This window comes from Struthio camelus, chromosome 2, assembly GCF_040807025.1.
Source record: "Struthio camelus isolate bStrCam1 chromosome 2, bStrCam1.hap1, whole genome shotgun sequence".
NCBI lineage: Eukaryota > Metazoa > Chordata > Aves > Struthioniformes > Struthionidae > Struthio > Struthio camelus.
In genome coordinates, this window is record NC_090943.1 from 19,276,102 (window position 1) to 19,298,045 (window position 21,944).

A 21,944-nucleotide genomic window follows, 5' to 3' on the forward strand; every position below is an offset into this window, starting at 1 on the left:
TCACCAGTTGCATATCTTCACTTTTATCCTCTGATCTCCTTTTTGTATCATGGGATCAGTGAATCTGCCCACTGATATTTGTCCTGCTACAGTCATTGTCAGCTGAGCATCTTATTGGTCTTTATACTTGAACTGTAGTCTCCATGCAGGAGCTCTATATTTTCTGGAATGTGCGATAGGAAAATATCTGGGAAAAGCAAATAGACAAGAAGAACAGTGCGTCCAGGCAGTTTTGTCTAATGCAGTAATGTCTGAGTAGTAGTAGAATGCCATGCTATGACTTGTCTTTTCACATACATACAGCAAATGACAACACTTTTCTCTGTTTCCAGGTGCTTCTCCTAGCCTGTGATCTCAATGTGAAATTACAAGTTTTCCTCTCCTTGCTGAAGCCTCCTGTCTGCTTGCTACAGGCCATCTTCTAGACCTGTTGTTTCATTTACTGTTTTACTGCCACGAAATGCTGTGGACCTTCTCTTTTGCTGCCCTTAATGCAAGAGCGTTCTCATCACAGCTTCCACCTCTAAAACAGGCTTTCTTTCTCTACCCGCCTCGTTGACGTTCAGTCTCATTTCAGATCTCATCTGAAAACCTCTTTTCCCTTGCCTTTTTTTTTAAAATTAATCTATATTATTTAAGTGCGTATTTTACTGTGTTGCATTTTAAATTATGCAGCTGTTTTTCATGATATCTTTCAGATAAACAACTTCTAGTACCGTGGATTTGAATAATAGCTCTTCACATAAACCAGCAGCTACTGAAGGCATTGATATACGTTTATTTTTCAGGTTATCCTTAACAGCGCAGAGCTGAGACCAAGTCCTTGGCTATGAAGTGGGCTGTAACCACCTGGGGATGTCATGATGAGTAGGGTACAGAGGAAACAGAAGGCAGCTAGGGGGATGCTGCGTGCAATGAGATATGCGTGATTCTCTTTGCTAGTATACTTCTTAAGAGGCCCCTCAAATGTATGCAGTCAGACCTTCCCTTTATGAGAAATCTGTCTTGTTGAGGAAGATGATCCTTTTGTTAGTGTGAGGCCAATGGGTGGTCAAAGCTTAATAAAGATTATTTACTTGGAGGGTTTTGAACCTCTTAACAGTGGGGGAAAGGTGGTGCTGTTAGGGGAAATGGTGTATGTATTGACAAAACAGGGTTGGGCCTAATCCTGAAGGATTTTTTTATACCGTGTAGCCTCCAGGGCCCTGATAGATCAATGCACTTATGTTGGCAGGATCTTGGGAGACCTATCTGGGGATTGTTTGGCTTTTGACTTGCTGGCTGAGTTGCAAGATTTCTGAATCTCAGGAGCTATTCTTTCTGTGGTGCAAACTCCTGGGTTAGAGTTGCATAAGATAAAACGTGTGTCTGTTTTGGAGTGTTTGACTCGAAAAAGGCGCTCTTCAAATACTGCAGCGTACTGCATATACTCTCAGCACTGAAATGATGTGGTAGTTGTAGTAGTCCTGAGACTTATCTGGGGCCATTACAAGTACATGTTGTCTTAAATGGCAGCAGATTCTTTATGTCTAATAGAATTCTGAGATGTCTTTACGTTTGAAGGTTGGAGAAAGTTGTTGTTGCTACAGATGTAGTTGAAGCTTGGGATCCTACAATGCTTCTCTCAAAGTGAGAAGTCTTACGTTGCTTAAATAGTGGCTCTGGTACTTCTAGATGAATATTCCATTTCTCCTCAGCAGTTGGTCCTTTAAACTGATGGAGAATAACAATCAGTGGAAAGCTTTCTAACATGAACTCCTTCTTTTGAAACCTACTATCCATGAACAAAAGCTATAAAATCTGTTTCTGGCAACTGTCACTTTTGTGCAATGAATATTGAGTGTTCAGAGACTGAGAGAGGCATTTGTTGTAATTATGAAAGAGGCTTGATTACTGGGGAGGGGAGCCAAATATGCAGGTATATGGTACCTAAAGGCTGAGCAAAGTAGAATGGTTGCTGCTAATTTTTATATGGTTCTGTATGTGATACTCTGCTGAGGAGAGAAAAGTTGGGTTTGGTCCTAAAAGTAGAAGGTGTGGGGAATTCAAGCTTGTTCCTCAGGCATGGAAAGGGCTTAAGAGTTTTTAAAAAAAAAAAAAAAGAATAATCTATGTTGAATAACTTACTGTCTTGCTGACAGAAAGCGGCAGTGGTGCGGGGTGTGATTGAAAAGCAGATTGGGGGTCTTGAACAACGTGTAAATTGCTGTTAGGATCATGGGCAATGGAAGATGCGGGAGAGCTCACAGAGTCACTGAGGCTGGAAGGCACCTTTAGAGGTTATCTAGACCAGTCCCTGCTAAGTACAGAATCAACTAGATTAGGTTTCTCTGAACAGTATCCAGACAGATTTTGAGCATCTCTAAGGATGGAGACTCTGCAACTTTGTTCAGTGTTGGATCACTTTTATAATGTTAAAAAGGCAGCAGCCCCCTTCCCCCCCCCCCCAAGCTTTCCTGTATTTCCGTTCATCGCCATTGTCTCTTGTGCTGTCACTAGGCATCACTGAGAAGCGTCTATAATCATCTTTGTGACACTTTGCTAGACTTGCGCTAGCATGTCCATGTCTGTCTTACACTGGGGAGCCCTGAACTGGACCCAGCACTCCAGATGTGGTCTCGCCAATGCTGAGCAGAGGGGAAGGATCCCCTCTTTGGACCTGCTAGCAACCCTCTGCCTAATGCAGCCCGGAGGGCTGTTGGCTGCCTTTGCTGCAAGGGTGCGTTGCTGGCTCATGGTCGACTTGTCTATGAGGACCCACAGGGCCTTATCTGCATAGCTGTTCTGCAGTAAGTTTGCCCCCAGCAGAGTTTGTAACTTACCTTCTCTTTGTACCCCTGTTCAGCTGCTCTGTCGTGGTCTCTGTGACAGGATAGCAGAAGGACAGCATTAAGAGCAAATACTATTAGTTTTTGCATGCTGTCTTCAGCTGAGCACTGGAGAAGTAGCTTTACTTTTTTCCAGCTTGCTGCTAGGGGTTACTGCAGCACCATTGGGAATGGGGAAGTATGAACTGAAGTGCGTACTTACTGGCTGTATAACATCCCACTAGTCCTGGAGAAATGAATGCGGGGAATACTATGAGTCATGCCTGTCAGTCTCATGAAGTCGGAGGCCTTTTAAAATTGGCCTTGGAGGAGAAGAGGTGTTTAATGAAGCAGTTCTGAAGGAGTTATGCAAATAGAGAATATAAATAATGAGCAGAAGATACTAATTTACCTTAAATTCTCAGAAAGTGACTAAATGCAAACTAACCACTATGAAAGTTGAGACAAGGAAGGTACATCATCATTGCAGATAATGGATGCAGAAAATATGGCCATTTGTGATGATAAGAAAATCCTTCTTTGGTAATTAGGAAAATAAATTTCAGTAGATATTTAGAACAGAAAAATTTTTTTCCATTTCCTTTTAAAGACAACAAGATGAGAAGCTGGAAAGTACGCTCTCTCTTGTGAGAGCTAGTTAGGAGAGGAGGTGGTAAACAGACCAGTCTCCAGGTTTGCTTTGGATATGTCTTCAGTGTTTACCCTGTATTTTATAAGAAGCATTCTCTCTTTTATCCCTCTATTTATGAAGGATTTCATTAGCATGTAAATACTCTGTGTTCTTTGGTGAAATTGAGAGCTCGTTCTCAAGGTATAACTTTTTTTGCCACGGACACAACTACTTTTTGTTATTTTAAATTAACCAGTTTCAAACGGAGCTTATAAAATGTAATTGTTCTGGTCCCAGCCTTGTTTGCATCTCCTTACATCATAGTAAGAATCTTACCTCTGGTAGCTAAAGCCTGTCAGCAGACTTAATTGGCACATAATTTGCTCAGGCTACTTCCTCTGCCTCTCTTACAGTGTGGAGAGGCCATCACAAGCTTGAAGCAGTTGGCTACGCCAGGATGCCCTGCCTCACATGCTGCTCCATGGCTCTGTCCTCCCTTGGCCTCCCCTGCGCTCTAGCGAGCTGGGGGACAAGGTGCCCAGCCTTCTCTAGAAGGCACGGGTGTGCAGAGAGGCAGCAGTGTGGGCAAGGGTGGATATACAGCTGGGCTAGTGCCTTTCCATAGTGAAAGGACTGCTTCTCTCAGCAGAGCTCCTCTATGGCTGTAATAAGGCCACTCATCTGTCGAGCTGATTACAGACTCAGTGGTAGCAGGCTGTCCTGATGGCCCTGCTACAAGTGCTCAGATAGAATAGTTACAGGCTTCTTTTTTACTGCTTGTGGGGAGGTGTTGACCTGGAAGTGATGTGGATGTGACTGTTTTGCTGCATCTGGACACGTGAAAGTGCAAGCACTGTTGACTACACTCCTTGCATCTGCCTAATGCCACCATTCCCCACCCCACCCTGTTGCATGTGAAGGGGAAGTGATCTTGGAAATCATGTGAATAAGCAGCATCAAAACACCAATGAGACTTCAAAATGGACTAGAAAACTTGTTTGTAATGGTGTCTGCCAGAGGGGTTGCAGCTGTATCTCTAGGAAGCTTTCCTCACTTGAACTACTGTTGTGCTAACTAGCTGCACAGTGGCTTTCTTGCCAATTGGTGATTTTTTTTTTTTTAAAGTGTGTGTATGTGTCTATATTTTTTATGTATGTAAATAAAGTCATTTACCCCTGAACTTGACATTTTATTTCCTCTCAGAGAACTTGCTTTCTGTCTTCTGCTGGTTTCTTTGAGTAAAGTTTTTTGTGTTGCTAGCTTTAGGTGTTGCCGTATTTATTTTTTTTCTGTTACCTACTGGCCTGTTGGCATTTTGGGGAGGAAAGAAGCAGTGGTATTTGACTGGTTCTCCCTTCCTCTCATTTTCCTTTTCTTCTCCGTTCTCTTGAGCTTTTATTTTTTTTTTCCTGAATTTCTGCTTGCTTCGGTTGAAATTACCCAATATTTGGATGACCTTCTGTATTTAAGCTTTTAGCAATGCTGTTACTAAACATAGGCTCAAATATTAACATTATAAAAAATAATTCTTCAAATAGAGGCTGGGTGTAATGTGCTCACAAGCTGTATCAGATAATAAAGTATACATTCAGCTCCAAGAGTGCTTAAAAGCCTAAGCAATGTTAGCGGCTGCTTATGTGACCAGATAGAAACAGAAACTAGGTTGACTTTCTCCATGTATGTGCCAGTTCTTGTAAGAGCAGTTAGTCCTCCTATTGCAGTCCCTTACTTCATTACCACGAGATCCCTGTAGAGCCTGTGTGCTGTATGTGACTATGCCTTGCACAGGGAAGCAAGCTACTACCAAACTGGGTGATCCACTGGGTTCTGGGCTAAGCATGTTGCACGAGTGCTGTGAGATCTGTGCAGGCTGTGGAATGATCTCCTGCTGGAGTGAATATATTGATCTACAAAGCTCTAAGTAGTTTGCAGCAATTCCCTCCCAGGGAGACCCTCATATTTGTAGTATCATAACCAAGAGGTGTTTCTTTTGTAAAGAAACCCCTAGGTTTGAGAAGGTTTGTTACTGTTCGGAGTAAGATTTTCTTTTGTTTGGATTTCTTTATGAACCTCAAAACTGTCAAATCCCTTGGTTTTCAGGCATGCTTCTAAATCTCTAAGAAAGAAAAGAAGCAGAAATTGGTCATTTGGGAAAAAGACGATAAGGCATTTGAACTAAATATATAAAAACTTTGTAGGCCACAAAGACAAGTGAATTTTTAATTATGGTTAGATGTACAGCACATGGCTGCTATATTTGATATTTGTTCAAACCAAAGAAAACGTAAATTGAGAATGTAGCATTATGAAGTGTGAGAAGAGAATTTGACATTCTGATGGTCACTATTTTCTTCTTTGCTTTCAAAATACTTTGATGTTTGAGAACTGCCTTAACTGTAAAATCTAGGCAGCTTCTGTTACGGAGACTGTGTCAATAGTGACTCTTTCTGGAACAAGGAAACTCTTCCTGCATTAGGGATATTTTTGCAGTCTGTATTTGCTGGACTTTGGAAGGCATGAATAATTCTTGGTGCTATGTTTTAATGCCTTGAGATTCTTCCTGGAGCTTAAGGAGTGTGCTGATGACTTTTCTTCCCGACTTTCCTTCCCTCCTTTCCCTCCCTGCTTTGTTGTCTTGGGAGGACTCTTCCATGTGGAGAAAGCAGTGTCCATGCAAAGCATAGCTTTGAGTCTGCTTGCTTTTGACTTAATCTTTTTGCAGATGCTGACCTTCAGTATATAGCTGTTGCACAGCAGTTGAGGCTACCTTGTTGTATGGATTCAGAGTGATGTTGAAACGTCACGTGTGATACCTGGAAAGTTAAGTGAGGTGATGCTGTGAGACGACGCTGTAATTTGATCCTCTATGCCAAATCTTATTTTAACCTTGCCTGCTCAATGCTGTCTGGTGTGCTTCCAAGCCTGCATAGAGGGTGGGAAGGACTAGAGATCTGGAATGAAATAAGTGTTGGAAGCTTATGAAAAGGCCATAGAATTTTGAGCATTTGAGCATGTTATCTTCAGATACAGATTTACTGTAATGTTCTAGACTTGTTCCTTCCATCTGACTTACCAAAACAGAGTTTTTGAGTGTGCAAGCTCTATTCTTTGAGAGTAAACTGAAGAGGCAAATAAAATCTGCAGAAGAAACTGTTGTTGTTGTTACGAAAAGTGATTTTTTTTTTTTAAACTTAGTACAAGCCAGAGAACTTTACCCCAAAGCTGATACTCTGAGTTGTCTCGATTCAAAGGCTTACATGGCTTGAGAATCCTCTGTCCTTAGTTATTCACTCCAGTTAGGTTCTGTGTTGCTGCCACTGCAGTTAAAGTCTACATTGCTAGCACTGTATTACAAGGAAGATACTGTTGTAACTAATAAAAGTTAAAGGTTCTCCTTCTTCCTGCCTCCCCCCACCCCCCCCCCCAAAAAAAAAAGTATATAGCTAGAGTGGTTCTCTACCTTCTACCTTATTCTCCTCTGGTTTTTGAACATATTAGTGAGTCCATCTTTGCTAGATGAGCTAAAAGTTATGGGTGATGCTGGAACATAGGCAAAGTAAACAGAAAACGATTTTAATTTCAAGCCCCGTTACTAACCGAAAACAAAAGACCAATATTCCAGAGATAGTCTATAAGGAAACAAATGATATCAAAGTTTTTGGAACGTAACTGTTAATAGGAAATTAAAGAACTTATCTAGCATCCTGGAACAATCATATGTTCCAAAACCCTGGGTGGCTTAGTGTTAAAGGAGAAAGATTGCTAGAGAAGTGCAAAGGGCTCTTCTTATTGGCTGATAAACTGAGGGTGGCATTAGTCAGTATTTTGAACTGGGGGTAATGTCCCTGGTGTCAGGTGTTGCTTTATGTTAGGTCTGAAGAAATTTGCCTTATGACATCAGTTGATTCCACAAATCATAGGCAGTGCAAGAAGTCAGAAGGAGAATTTTGAAGCAACTGGAAATGCTAATGACATGCAGTGCTTTGCTGGATTGGAAGATATGGTTTCTGCCCTGGAGCTTATGTTGTCTAAAATATGTAAAACAAAAAAATAAGACCTAGTAGACCAAATTTGTTAGGCTTCCTGCATATGCAGTCTTTTGAAGTCTTATTCATTGGGCGTGCAAGGGTTGTGTGAAAATGACACACGGGCATGTCTACTTCTGTCATTTTAGATCGGTGTTGCATGCTATTTTTGTTGTGTGCGCAGACTACAACTGAAATATTAACAATGTGTTGTGCCAGCATATATGTTTACTGTGACATCTCCTCTATTGGATTTGGCAGGAAAACTGAAAATTGTACTTTCAACAATGTATATAGGGTTTTGTTTTTTAATAAGGGGAATAGTTTAGTCCAGAGCCAGCATGAACACTATTTGCTGCACTGGGCAGAAAATGCTGCTAACAGAGCAGCTGGCACATATCTTCCCAGGCTCCATCTGTCAGAGTCGGCATTGCTTTGTGAATCGCTTTCCCATTGGATAGATTAGTTTCTTGCTATAATGTTCATGACATGGATTAAAATGGAATTCCTTGGTGGTGTGTTTTTTTTTTTTTTGTAAAATAGTCAAAGTGCTTTTGTAGGTTACTTCTATTCTCCTTTACAGACCCATTAAACTTTTTGTCAGAGTATTGTGAATGCTACATCCTGTGGACTGAGTGTAAGTAAAAACATATATGAAAGGGAGGTAGTTATCAGAAGCTTGACCTCAAAGACAATCCTTTGAGTACACTTAGGTCAGAATGGACTGGGATCTGATGAGCCAATACCAGAGAAAATTAAACACTTATTTCTTTAACTTTTTTTTTTTACTGTATGTATTCATCTTGCATTTCTCTTTATAAGGCTCCTAAATTTTGACCACTATGGTGTATATGTGTGTGTGTATATAATATACATATGTCACTTGGATTCTATTTTGGATTGAATTTCTCTCCTTAATGAAGTGATTTTTCTTCTACCCTTCCCCAATATAGATAATTATTAGAAAAATCAAGACTCTTCATTGTAATCGACAGAATGAGAAGCAACTTTCAACTGAAAGAAAATCTGCAAGGACACAGGCAGATTGGCTAAATTGGTCTCGGACCATAGAAATGCTAATTTACCATCAAGGCTATTCAGGACTGGTCAGGGGAATATTATTGATGGAAATGAAGGATTTGCTTCTAGCTGATTGTCTAGCATATACAGGATTTGGGGGAAGGGCCTGTCTGAAACTGAGCTTGTAAATCATAGGCAGTGGTTTTTTAGACTGTTCTATGCATCTGTTAAATAAGAATAATTTGGTATGTGTCTTGAGTGGAGTAGCTGATTGGTCCATGATTTTCATCAAGAGAGTGTTTCTAAAAAGAAACATACTGGAATCTTGCATGTGGCCTGTGATGTGGTGGCTGCTGTGGTGGCAATCGCTTTATCTTCTGGTGCTCTGCATGAATGTCAGCTTTATTGTGCAAGGTGCTTACCTGAGGAGAAAAGATTCGAGTTCCACCAGTTCCTCTGCATTTGGTGTAGCTGAGTACTGCATCTTATCTTGGAGAAACTTAACACACTAGGTATTATTTCATACCAATGGACTTTCATACCAATGGACTTTTTTTTTTTTTTTGTAGCTGCTGGAAGTTCAGTTGAGCTGAATTGGAGATGATGCTCTGAGTGTTTTTATTGAGGATTTTTTCCTCAGTAGATAGGAAAAATTACTATTTAGTGAATGAACTTTAAAGTTTCGTCATTCTATTTTTAATTGTGGGTGTTACTGTGCTGTGAGGGATTTAGGTTTTAGAAGGGTTCTAAATTGGGTAAGCATCCTTCTGTTCCTCCCCCATCTTAGCTTCCTTTGTACTCCTGGAACAACCAGTTCTTTAGGTGATTAAGAGCTCTGCATCTTTTTGACACCACTCTGTACTATGTGCAGGGAATGGTGTGTTGGATAGTCTGTTCCTTTTCTTTTTTTCCACCGTTAGTGCAGGGATTGACTGCCAGTACCCTGGAGAGAAGGTTTTGGATAGGAGTTGCAAAAGTTCAGTGACTGTAATATGTTGCTATTAATAGCTTGCAAGCTTTTGATAATTAATTAAAAATCTTGAACTTTAGAAATCCCTCTCCCTCACCTCCCCCCAGCCCCAAGTTCAGGAGTGGAGAAGTAAAACAGAATGACAAGTAATGAGAAATCAAGTAAGACACTTGAACAGTTTTCTATTGTAAATATTGTATTACCAGCCTTCATGATGCTTCGAGTTTAAGGAGAAGATTTATCAGTGCTCTGGAATGTGTGGGTTTTTGGCCTTAATTCCCCATCATAAAGTGACATAGCAGACCTAGTCACCATATCAGGCTGTTCTTGTACTGAAGTCCTTTCCTTTCTTTGCCCCCACATATGTGCTTTCTTTAAATTTCTCACAGTTGCTTTTACTGATGACAGTAATATGAATGGCAAAGCAGGTGGTTCCAGTAACAAGAATATAGAAGCTGATTGCTTTGGGATTGCTTATGTTGAGGTAAAACAGTGGATGTAATGTACTGGTGGCCCTCTGAATTCTATCTGTGATATTACGGAATGCCTCCGTGTGCTTGTAGGTTGGACAAAGGTTGAGCTTAAACTTCTGAACTAAGTCTCCTGATGGTTTACTTCAGCCTCCAGTGAGGGAACTGAGGTGTTGAACGTTTCATAGCTTTTAGGCAGGTGGATACCAGGCCTAGTATAGCCCTAAGGATATTGGGAAATGCTTAATGTGTCATCCCCTCAAAGTAAATCCTAGTGTAATCTATTGTAGAGAGAAGAATTTCTTCAATAAGGTTGCTATATAACGTGAGCACAACAAACCTGTTCCAGGAGATGCTTGACATACCTGGTTCCTGCTCTGTTCCTTACTTGGACAAAGTATGCCAGGCATGTAAGCCATGTCTGTTTGTAAAATTTGAAGTTTTAGTTTTGTGGATAGTACTTCTCCCTCCTCCTCCCACTTTGGAATAAGGTGCATTCCTTAAGGCTATCTCTATGGCTAGAGAAACCCTGAATGGTTCCTGGTGAGCACCTGCTGGTAATGACCACAGCCTGTTTAGATCTCCTTGAATGGCTTCCAGATAGACAGTTGGCTCCTGTTCTTCAGAGCATAGAAAATTTTATGGCACCTGCTGCTATGACTTTCTAATTTGACTTCCTTCTCTGATTTATGACTAATTTTCTGAAATAATAGCTGTCAGTAACAGCCCTCCAAAAAGTCTGCCACAATGCGACCTGTTTACAAAGCTTTCTAACAAGCTTCATGAACTATGGATAAGAGGGGACCTGTATCCATGGGCCATCTACTTATTTCAGTAAGTAGCTCCTCAATTATTTACTATGACCTCTGGATTTACAGTTCTTAATATTCAATGTAAATTAGTCTTAGGCTCAGGGTAGGTAAACATAATCTAGCATGCATGGGGTATTTAAAACTTTGAGACAGATTGCTGCAGCTCAGATGCAGAATACTTTAGCTAAGCTGAATGTATGCTGTTAATGGCTTAGAAATGCCCAAGCTTTTTGCCAATACTAATCAGAAGTGAAGAATAAACCCCTTAAGACTGTAGTCCAGCTTTCTGAGTTATTGAAAGCCTTATTAGGTAACTAAAGCAGCAACTTCAAGCTCGTAGGTACATCTGAGAGTTCCATGTAGCGTTATAAGCTCTTGCTTTAGGTTTCTGAGTGATCCTTTTTTCTGAGTGTGGAAGCCACTTCCCTGGAGAAATGTTTCTTCCGTCTTGGAGTATCATCAGCTAGACCTCAGGGAGGTTCAGTACTGATAACAAGGAGTCCCCAGGCCACTGCCTGGATGTATGTGTTTACCATTCTATAAAAAAATTTCCAATTCACTGATAAATGAACTGTAGGTTATATCCGACTCAAAGTGGGGGGAGGAAATCTTAGATCTTGCACAATACTTTGATATAATATAATTTGTTGTATATTGAGTGCTGCTTTTTTTTTCTTACTCCACTACTTAAGTTTTCTCTCTTTAATTCTTGTGTCTGCTGCTATGTGTGAGAGAATAGGTCTTTGGCCCAGAGAAAGTTGGGTGAGCCATTAATGGCAAAACATAGTTATTGAAGCAGGAACTAGTATGTATTTATAGATCCTTTTAGGCCACAAATATATCACAAATTATTTTTTTCTGAAAGAAGTCTTTGTCCATATTACCACTCAGTTAAGATAGATGTTTTGGATGATTTTCGGTAAAATTTCCTTCTAGGCTTTGTCAGGACCACAACTCAGAGCTAAAATTGCCAGACCCTTAGTGAAGTAGGCATAACTTTGAAACTTTAACTATACTATCTCTCTTACCAGGAAGTGTGTGTTCTGTAAGCTTCAAAGAAGAGTAAGCAGCAACATGAAGGAAAAAGAACACAAATGGGCATATCGACAACTCTTTGTTGAATAGCACAGTCGCACTCTGTGCGTGCTGATGAGTGATAAAGACTATTAAATGCATGCGGCAACTGATTGCAGTAATCCTATTTTTTTCTTAATCAGTTGATGAAAGGTAGGAAGAGAAGCCTTTTTTTAAAGAGGAAGATGCCAACTAAGGTGCAAAACTAAATGATTATCTTGTGGTTATTTTGAAGCAAAAACGAATGTAGTGCACTGCTGAATTCATTAAATGTGCATGGGCAATAACAGCAAAGGCATATAAAACAATGTAAATCTGTTCCTGTAGCCTGGTTACACAGTGACCAGGCCCTTGAATAGAATGTCAGGCATCTGGCAAGGTATTGGGCCCTGAATAATTAACAGCTCTGTTTAGCTTGGTGATTATTAGGCTGCTTTAGGGCAGTGCTCTATTAGTATTTTATCATATGTGGGTTTTTCTGTAATTGAGGTTGCACATATGCTAACAGATGAAAATGAAAAACACTGAGGAGGCAAACTAATTTGTTCCTGCCAGGACTGCCTCTCTTGGTGTGATCTGATGAGTTGCTTGCTGACTCAAATGGAGCCAGCTCTTCCAGTGAGGCATGTTTTCTTGTGGGGAGTTTCAAGCCTAGTAAATGGGATTGAAGAGGAAAAAGGGGGAGCAGAAGTCAGAGAAAAAGTAATGAAGGTATGGACCAGTGTGTTTGCAGTAGAATGTCTGGTTTCATGCTGCGAAGCATTTTAGGAACTGATGTGTTTTGGAGAAAGTTTGTACGTTTGGTTGTGTGTTGTATGAACTAGATGACGATGGGAATTGGCTGAGATGAGAGACTGGAAGGGCAGATAGTTTGAACACTGCACAGGCACTGATTTGGGGATGTGCTTGTGTGGGTGGCAGTCTGGAGAGAAGAAAATTGTGCAACCTGGAAAGATCAGCTGCCAAATGATGGACAGATTGTTTGACCTTGAAGCATGACTGAATTGAGGAGTCAGTAAATAAGCTCTTATTCTCCTCTTATTGTGGCAGTTGTTTGGGTGCCAAGTCAGTTTTCACTCTAAGACCATTTTACATAGTTACTATACCAAACTTTATGGTACGGTCTTGTTTTTGATGAAAAAGCATGATATGCAATGTGGAATGCCATGCTAATTTAACTGTCTTTTTGTGTATCTACTTGGATAGTAGGAGAGGTTTTCTTTTTTAATATTAAATCTAGTTATGTGAAAGCAGCGTTAAACTGCAGTTTTACCCTAGTCATATGACTTAAGGGTGGACTAGAAATACAGGGTGGGCTCTTTGCTTTTTAAGGAGGAAATTTCAAAAGCTGTAACATTATCAAGATTTAAAAAATTTTCATTTTGCTGCTGAAGGACACTTAAACCTCTATTTCTATCAAAGACTACTGGGGAAACAATAGGATCTTTGTAGTTTAATGCAAGATCATAAAGTAATTCCTAACTCCTATTAGGAAATCAGGCCAATTAACACTCCCTTTGTATTGTGCCTTTTAAAAATTTGAATACTTAACTGGTCCTCGATATTTTATACTAAAGTATCTGAAAGCATATAAACATGTTCATTATCTATACTACTCTTTTTTGCTTAAAAAGAGAGAGATGGAAGTAACAGTTGAAGAACTCTGGAAATTCCTGCTCCTTCCCCTTGTTGCCACACAGCTCCTGGCTTCTCTTTCCCCCCTCCACATTTTGTGTGCTATAGAGCTTTAAGCTTCTATCTTGCAGGTGCCAGCAGTCGTAATTTAAAAAATGCAAAAGACTACTACATGTTAAGTTATTTTTAATCTAAACTGTTATGGAAACTGCAAAGTGAAATTGCTAGGACAGAAAATCCATTCAGCATCACAAATGTGTTTACCTAAATCTGCTGCCAAACCAGTCATTTGGGCAAATAACTAAAACTTTAGGTGCTTAGTCAAATGAGGACAATGCGTTTGATCAACAAATCATTAGAAGAGAAAAGAGGCTTTTTATATGCTGAAGTTTTCCCATTTGATAGCACTCAGTCACCCGGTAATTGAGTGCTGCGGCTTTGTAACCTGTTAGTGTTCAGCCTAACGCTGTTTAGTTAAAACTTCGTAAGAGAACTGGTCGAGTAAAGGCTACAGACCTGCACTTGAGTGAATGTGAAGTTAGAATTACAGTGACTGGCTTCTCATTAGCTGTATCTGTTTCAGTAAGCCTTTTATCTTGGACATCTGTGAAACTGCTACCTGTGCCTTTGCTATTGGCCGTACTGCTAGAAATTCAAGTAAAAATCCTCTATTGGCTTCTTTAGGCTCCAACTCAGTAGGACATTGTTTTGAAAATCACTACTGCTGCTGATTTGAAGTTCAAAATGCCTCTGTGGATATCCAGGGTGTATTGGGAAACTCGCTTCTTGAACCTTTAGCAGTTGTTTAACAGGTCCTTGTTCTTGAAACAAGCAAGTAACTCTTACTAGTGTTTTTTGACAGATAGAAATGTCAGTATTTTTAGGTGAAAAACATCTTTGTTTACATTCAGAAATACAAAAACAAGTGGGGTTTTCAGCATAGTTGGGCTTCAGTCAGTACACACAATAGCTGTTTTACCCTTTGGCAACAGAGTACCTTAAACTGTTCTTGCTGCTTCACGCTGTAGAAGGCGTCTGTATGTGAGCCCATTTTTGAAGGATGGCATTATCTAACTGTTCTAGTAAGTGTCAAAACACTGCTGTGCTATAAATCGTGATTATGTGAACCAGATTTCCTGGTTGGGTGGGGCGGAGTTCACCCTCGTTCAGCGTTTTTTGATTCAAATGGCAGCATAGCTTGTGTTGCAGTGCTTCCATCATGCTGCAACTTTATAATGCCTGCCTGCTGCTTGCCTTCTAGTCCTCTTGAAGCAGAGGCAGATATAACACTTCTGGATGCGAAGTTAAAATATGGAGATGAATGAGTCTGAGGCAGGATTTAAGTATGAACGCTAAGTGCATGGAAGCTGGAAAATGCTGAGCTGAGTGCAAACAGAATTTTTTTATTTCCTGACTGCTGTGCTATATGTAGTAGTCTTCTGCATTGTTTATGCAACTATACGTTGCATAAGGTTCTCTCTCCTACGTTATTTAAATAAATTGAAAATAAACAGAAGTCCAAGTGGAAGACCCTGTTTCACTAATAAAAATTCTTCCTTTTGGTTGCTGAGATTGCGTTTTATTTATTTGTAAAACAGTCAACAGAAGCTGTGCTACTACTGACTCATCTGCTGAGAATCCTTCCTTGTGTAGTGCACCTTTTTTACAAGAGGAAGAAAGAAAATTCTGGATAGCCACAGTTTATGAGCTAAGTAACCGCTGAAGTAGAGCGCTTCCACTGGAAGCTCCCAAATCATGATACCTGGAGCACTTCAGAGTGGTGTATGCATGTTCAAGGAGGAGGTGGCATTGGTGCCTCCCATTCTCCTGCTGAGAGGGCACTTGGGCTCTGCAATTGAAGTGTTATCACATAAGCAGTTGTTGATTGTGGATAGTAACCTACTTAATGCAGTGCAGGTTTTCTGGGCCTTCTGTTTATATCTGCAGCAGGAATTCGGCTGCTGCCTGGCCTGGCATGCCTGACTGGGGATGCAGGAATGGAACCCTGTGTGGAATATAGCAGGGAATGGTGTGGCATTTGCCTTGCATGGGGAAGAGCTGGATTGTTCAGGGCTGGGTGGCGAAGAGCAAGAGGCTGGGCCTTGCCTTGAGACAGCATGGAGGGAAGCCGGGGAGGAGGAGGCTGAAGTGAGCCTCACTGTGTGAGCATGTGGTGGGACAGAGTGAGGACCTGTTGCCATAGATTAATGGTACCTGAGCAAAGGAGGTCGGAGTGCTCCAGGTGGAGCGTGTGACAAACCTGCCTGCTTTGTTGTGTCCAAACAAGCTTGAGAAGGCAAGTGCTCAACAAAAAAATATCTCCCTGTGTTAGATGGAGGAGAGTGTGGTCGAGGTGTGTGTGGGTCTTGTTGCTGTTACTAGGGGAGCATTGCTTCAGGAAAGATTGACAGCTTCGCCTTAGTGACAGAGATGGGAAGGAAGCAACAGAGCTATGGATGCAATACAAAAATGATGCTCCCCTTTCCTTCTCTTCCCCCCCTTCAGGAGGAAGCTCTGCTCTTTTCTGACCTCTCAAAGGGTCAGCCTTGTCTGTGTCTTCTCAGTCAAAGATCAACTTTCTCAGCTGTCAGAGAAGGCTTATTAAGCTTTCTTGTGAGGAGGGATGGTTTCAGCAAGACTCCTGCATGCAGGAGCCCTCTGTGTGTGCACTCCTGATGCTCAGCTCACCCTTCTCCTGGACTGGGGGAGTAGCAGCCAGAATAGCTGGAGGGTTGGCTTTGTAGACAGCATGTGCAGTGGGGGACACCCAACTGTGGGAAAATATTTTTCTGCCTTTAATTGGCATGGGCTATGTGATCTCAAGAGATGGTAAAAGCTATGTTTCACTGTTCTAGAGAATTGGAGACTTCCGGAGAGGAAGGATGACTTTAGAATCTCTGTTCCAACAAATCATGATAGTTTTAGGTTTCCTACTGAGAGAATTGTTTCTTGGCATGTAATATTATTGTGGTTAAATAAATATTTTCAAATTCTTTATCTAGTCTATATGAGGTTTTTTTTTTTTTTTTTTTTTTTAGTGTAAACTCAGATTGAGTACCTTGTTTGGCTGCACAGCCAGGTCTTCTGGGTTACAGATTTTTTTCTAAATATAGGTTGTACTTTTTTGTTCCTGTCTTTCCCCGCCGCACTCCCTACCCACTTTTGCTGGCCATAAGCAAACATCTTGTTCTTTTGCCTTACAGGCTCCAGATAAAAGGAAAGCATTAGAAGAGACCAAAGCCTACACAACTCAGTCTCTCGCCAGTGTTGCTTATCAGATCAATGCACTGGCCAACAATGTATTACAACTGCTGGATATCCAAGCATCCCAGCTACGGAGGATGGAGTCTTCCATCAACCATATCTCCCAGGTAACCCTTTTGTTTTTAACAGACAATTGACATATTGAAGAAGCATTATCTTGCTTCTTGTATTATTGAGAGATGGATAGTTTATGTTGATATCTTTGAATTCTCTGAGCAAAATGATAGAAAGCTGTAAGGCTTTAATATTTATGAAAGCCATTTTGCTGTGGAGATCACGATTAAAATAAAACAGTTCCTTTCTCAAGAAGTGCTGAAATTATATTTGGTTTAAAGCAAGAGTTAATTAAGATAGCAAGATTTGATGCTGCAGCTGGGGAATGGGGAGAGAGAAGGGTTCTCTTTCTGATGGAAATACAGGTGGAAGTACTATGTGAGATAATGTAATGAGTAACATAATAATCTTATGTTTCTGTGGGTGCTGCAATATGGTCTCATTCGTTTTCATACCCTTGCAGGGTCTAATTTCATAAGCTGTGTGAACTGTGTGGGGAGGGAGAGGAGTTTCACATTCTGCCACTTCCTGCTCAAGAGAAACTCTGTCCAAACCGAGCCAGCTGGATAAGTGATCTGATCTGTCTCGCACAGCGACTGCACCATTGCTAGAGCTGATGCAGAGAAGGCATGGAAGTAGATGACAGGAAGGAACAGCCCTGTCCCTCTCAGTGACAGCCTGAGTTCCCATAGCTGAAGCTTCACTCTAGCTGACTCCTGCTGCAAGGGGGAAGTTACTGCAGCTGCCTGCCTTGTACCTGACCTGGGATGTATCTGATTGTATAGTAAGTCGGCCAAAAAATCCTGCTGTGTTAACACACTCCAGAAGTGCTGGGATTCTATTTAGTTTAAAGCGAGAGTCAATTAAGATCCCAAGATATGAAGCTGCAGTTGGAGGATGGGGAGAGAGAAGTGGTCGATTTCATAATCAGGTGGATGCCAATACCGGTGTGAAGGAAGGGATAGGATTCACTTAGTTGTTTCACCCTTAGGTTGCAGTTCTGAAGTGGGCTTAAGCCAGTGTTGTTGGGCTTAAGCCTAGTGTTCACTGTCATATTTGGTTGTGTATCTTTGTTAGGCTTTGTGTTCTGTGCCTATATGAGATGTTTCATAAATGAATCTCAGAGAATTAAACTCAAAATGCTCCTCAGTGTGGCTAGTGAATTTGAAGCCTTTGTTGGTCAAGCAGTACTATGTTAGTGATACACATTATACCAAATACTTGAAAGAGAGTGCTTCTCTATGGCTTCTGCTGTCTATCTCCCTGGAGGCCTTGCTAACCTGTTTTACTGTTCTTACAGAGCAATTCTGACTTTTAAAATATTTCTATTAAATGGCAGTGTAGTGGTTGGCTGAAAGCATGTCAGCAGGGAGAAGACTCTCATGCATGTGAAAAGGCCCCACAAGTAGCAAGCACCTCTAAAATGCTTGTCAATATAGTAATTATAAAAAAAACTACACAGTATTAAAAGCTGTGTCACATATTTTGAAAAGTACCTGCTACTGAAACAGTTAAGTAGGAAGAAGTAAAATTGCTGTAGAGAAAAGTTTCTTGCTCTGGCAGGCATTCAGAAATTTCTTGATGCTAAGGTTATGACCACCTCCAAAGGGGTGACTGGAGAAGGAATAAAAACCTACTGAGCTCCCATCCCCATTTGCAAAGTAATATGCTTAGCCAAAGGCTTTCACAAACCTTGCACGTCCTATTATTCTGAGCACATCTCTTCTTATGTGTTTCAGAACTGGAGTGTATGAAATGATTATTGTTAATTCCTCGTTGGGCCACTGATATGACTAATCGTGGAAAAAGCCAAAATGTTTGATACTAGCACAAAAGGTGTTAACCCTCTGTACTGTTCTCTGCTTGAATTGAAGGCACTATGCTGAAAGCTGTTGAGTCACCTGATACATGAACTGTTTGCTAAAGACTCTGAACAATCAGTGCTTTTGTAGAGTTTTTGAGGAGTGTTTAGCAAGGTCACTTGTAGTTTCTGTGGCTGCCTGGTTGTTCCTGAAACTAATACTCGTTTATATACGAACCTCTGCCGTCTAATTTAATAGAACTAAACTAGATGCAAATAACGCACACATACTAGCTCAGCTGTTTGCTTCAAATGAAAATGTTTTCATTTGAATGCTTCAGTTACATATCTTAAAAATCTACTGCGCAGTTGCTTGATGGGCTATTTCTAAATTCCACTCGGTCTCCAGAGTACCTTTTCCCTATGCCTGTATCAGTCATGAGTATTTTCATGCCAGTGAAGCATGGAGATGAACGTATTCTCAAAATGTAATTCTTCATAAATCCTTTGGACAGATCATAATGATGACCAGGTTGGTATATGGTGCATGTCTGTTGGACAGTTTCTATCTTCCAGTCTGTCCATAAGACAAGGTATATTATATCAAGGAACTTCACTGTCTAGGAAAAATAAATTTGACTTCATTTCCAACCTACTTATATACATGGGAAATTAGGGTAACTGATACCAGTTATACATGGAAAAAGTATTGCCCAGAAATGCAATTCTGAGGCATTGCCAGTCAATTAATCAGTTCTGAGTTTTGCAACATAAAGCAGATACCTGTGAGGAAAGCTACAGTTTGATAAAGCTTTTCTGGTAATGAACGCTCTAGAAGGAAATCCTATGGCTCTTCTGATCTGCAGGCAGATTCTGTTCTCCTTCAGACCTCTGCGACACAATACCCACACTCTTTCAGTTCTCAGTGCATGTTTTCCAGAAAGACTTTAGGCTAAGTGGCTGGTTGGCTTATCTTGATTAGTGGCCACTGAACACTTTTCTTATTAGTGTAATGCCTTCTTCACTGGGAAAGCACTTATGAAACGTTAAATGACGCAGTGGTATGGTCTACCTACTGGTGTTTAATTGTACAGATGGAAAATTTGCTTTTCTCTTTTTTTTTTTTTCTTTTAATTCAACTTTTTTTTTTTTTTTTTTTTGTTGAGAGCAAACCGAGAGGCTTTACTTAAGTAGCCGCTTAGGGTTGAGGGAAGACTGCTCTGTGCACATTCTGGCAGTGGACATCTCCAGAAAAGGGTTCTGCACTGCCTTCTAGATAAAAGCCAGGCCAAATACATGTATATTTTTTGCAGCCATATTTGTCTTTCAGCTATAATCCAAGGATCTGGAGTGGCCTGTCACATCATTATTTACTATGCCCCAGGATACAGAGCTGAGTACACAGAGCTCAGGTTGTTGGCTTAAGCCCTCGGTGTTGACTTTGAGCTCTGCCAAGCTAATTTGACCTTTCCAAGCAGTTCCAGTATGGCAGAGCAGAGACTTGGTTAGTGTTCTGGAGAAGTCTGCAAACCCTTCCAGTACAAGAGATGCTGCTCATGCTGTTAGGCAAGATTTGGGGGAAAAGGGAGCTAGGCTATACTTTGGACCATCCTAAGCTTAAGGGCTTTGCTAAAACATTAAGGCATGTATGTTTTTAGGCATCTCTACTGTAAACTTTCTGCAGCAGTCACAGTTGTACTGCATGTTTATCAGTTTCTATTTGGTTCTTTAGTTTGGTTTTATATTTGCCTTGAGAATAGCCTTACTTGGAGGGAAAGTTTCAGGTAAGGAGTTTAGCTAGTTTCAATGTAGGATGTGAAGGCAGAGCCAGCCTGACTGATGCACTATTATGGGGTACTGTCCCAACTTTCCCTAAGCAACACTGGTGTAAAAAGGCAGTGATCGCAGGACTTGAGCCCCATGCGGTTCCTAGTGATCTCTGGTGATTTACTTGCCCACAAATGCTAGGTCATAACAGAGCAGCAGTTCTGCTATGGGCTAGTCATAGCCTCCAGTTGCAGTTACCAAAAAGTTTTCCTAGAAGAACAGATTGAACAGTGATAACCAGGTGTTCTGCTTTCTTTGCAGCATCTGAAAATGTAAGGTATCTGGAATAGGCAGGTTTTTTTTTTTTTTTTTTTTTGAGTGACTTTAGGGAAGATGAGTGAATGCAGGGACTGCGCGGTGGAATAATAAAGGAGTAGTTGAGGGTCAGCCTGCAATGAGAGATGGCTGGAAGGACCTTGGACATTGAGGTGGGGGAAGGAATGAAGACCTTAACGTTCAGCCCACCATGTCTCTTAAGGTATTCTCCAGTTCAATCACTAGATAGACTAAGGGATTTTTCATATTCTGTGATGACAAATTAGGCTAGACACTGTCTACTTGTGATCTGAACGCAGTTTATGCTTCATTATGTCGTTTTCTATGTGTATTAAATGAAATTCTGGTTGGCTGTTTTACCTCAAGTAGTGCATTTGTGTCATTTTTGCCTGGGTTCCTGAACCAGTACTTCTAGATGCTTCTTTCAGAGTTAGGATTTTTTTTTTTTGTTTTAAAGAATTATCTCCCTCTTCACTAAAGAACACTAATTTTCAGAGGGCATGTGTTCAAAATTAAACTTTTTCTAGTTTAAACTTCTGACAACGAAAAGCTGCCCCTCTAGAAGAAGCTTTTTGACTTGCTCTGTTTCTTCGTTGTTCTCTCTGCTTTCCCTCCTGCTCCTGGAAACAAGAGCTAACTAAAGAAACGTGTACTTTAAGATGAATTTTTGCTGTTTCATTTCCACCAGCTTAAGAGAATAAAGGTGAGACAGAGAGACTGATTGATCAGAGGAGAGAAAGGTTGTCAGGGTCATCCTTGTTTATCTTGTTAAAACTGAAAAAATGTAACTGATCAGTGCTCACACTGCAACTACTATTTTTTTTTTCTTCTCTCCCTGAAGAGCTGAGTATTTAAGTCCATGCCTTTTGAAGCGTGAGTAAAGCAATAGACTTCTTTTTAAGAGCTAATATTTTTGCATGAGGAAACGCTGCACCCCTTAAACATTTAGTGTTAATACTTTCTTCTGCTTCTGAAACTGTCCTTTAATGTGAAATAAGGGCTATTGCAGAACAATAAATTCTGAAAGCATAATTTTCAGTGAGAAAACATCTGTGCATCTTTTGTGTTGGCATTAAGAGATGGAAGCTTTTAGAAATAAAAATTGAAAAAGCCTTGAATTAGTTTAGAACAATCTTTCATGCCACCATCGACATCTGATTCATTGCCTGTGTTATTTAAGTAGTGGATGCTAGCAAAAAGCCAAATACCTTCTGTCTCTATAGCATGGCTGTCTAGCTAAAATCAGTGGCAATAATGGAATACACGTTACCTTTTGTT

At 40.6% G+C, this 21,944-nt stretch overlaps 1 protein-coding gene across 10 annotated transcripts in view; it reads left to right on the plus strand.

The window, feature by feature from the left end:
- ABI1 (abl interactor 1) overlaps window positions 1-21,944 on the plus strand; it is an 84,255-nt gene that overhangs the window by 9,518 nt on the left and 52,793 nt on the right. For all 10 annotated transcript variants that reach the window (XM_009679601.2, XM_009679598.2, XM_009679602.2 and 7 more), the window contains exon 2: window positions 16,648-16,815. In XM_009679601.2, the coding sequence (XP_009677896.1) occupies window positions 16,648-16,815 (168 nt within the window). The remainder of the gene's footprint in view (window positions 1-16,647; window positions 16,816-21,944) is intronic.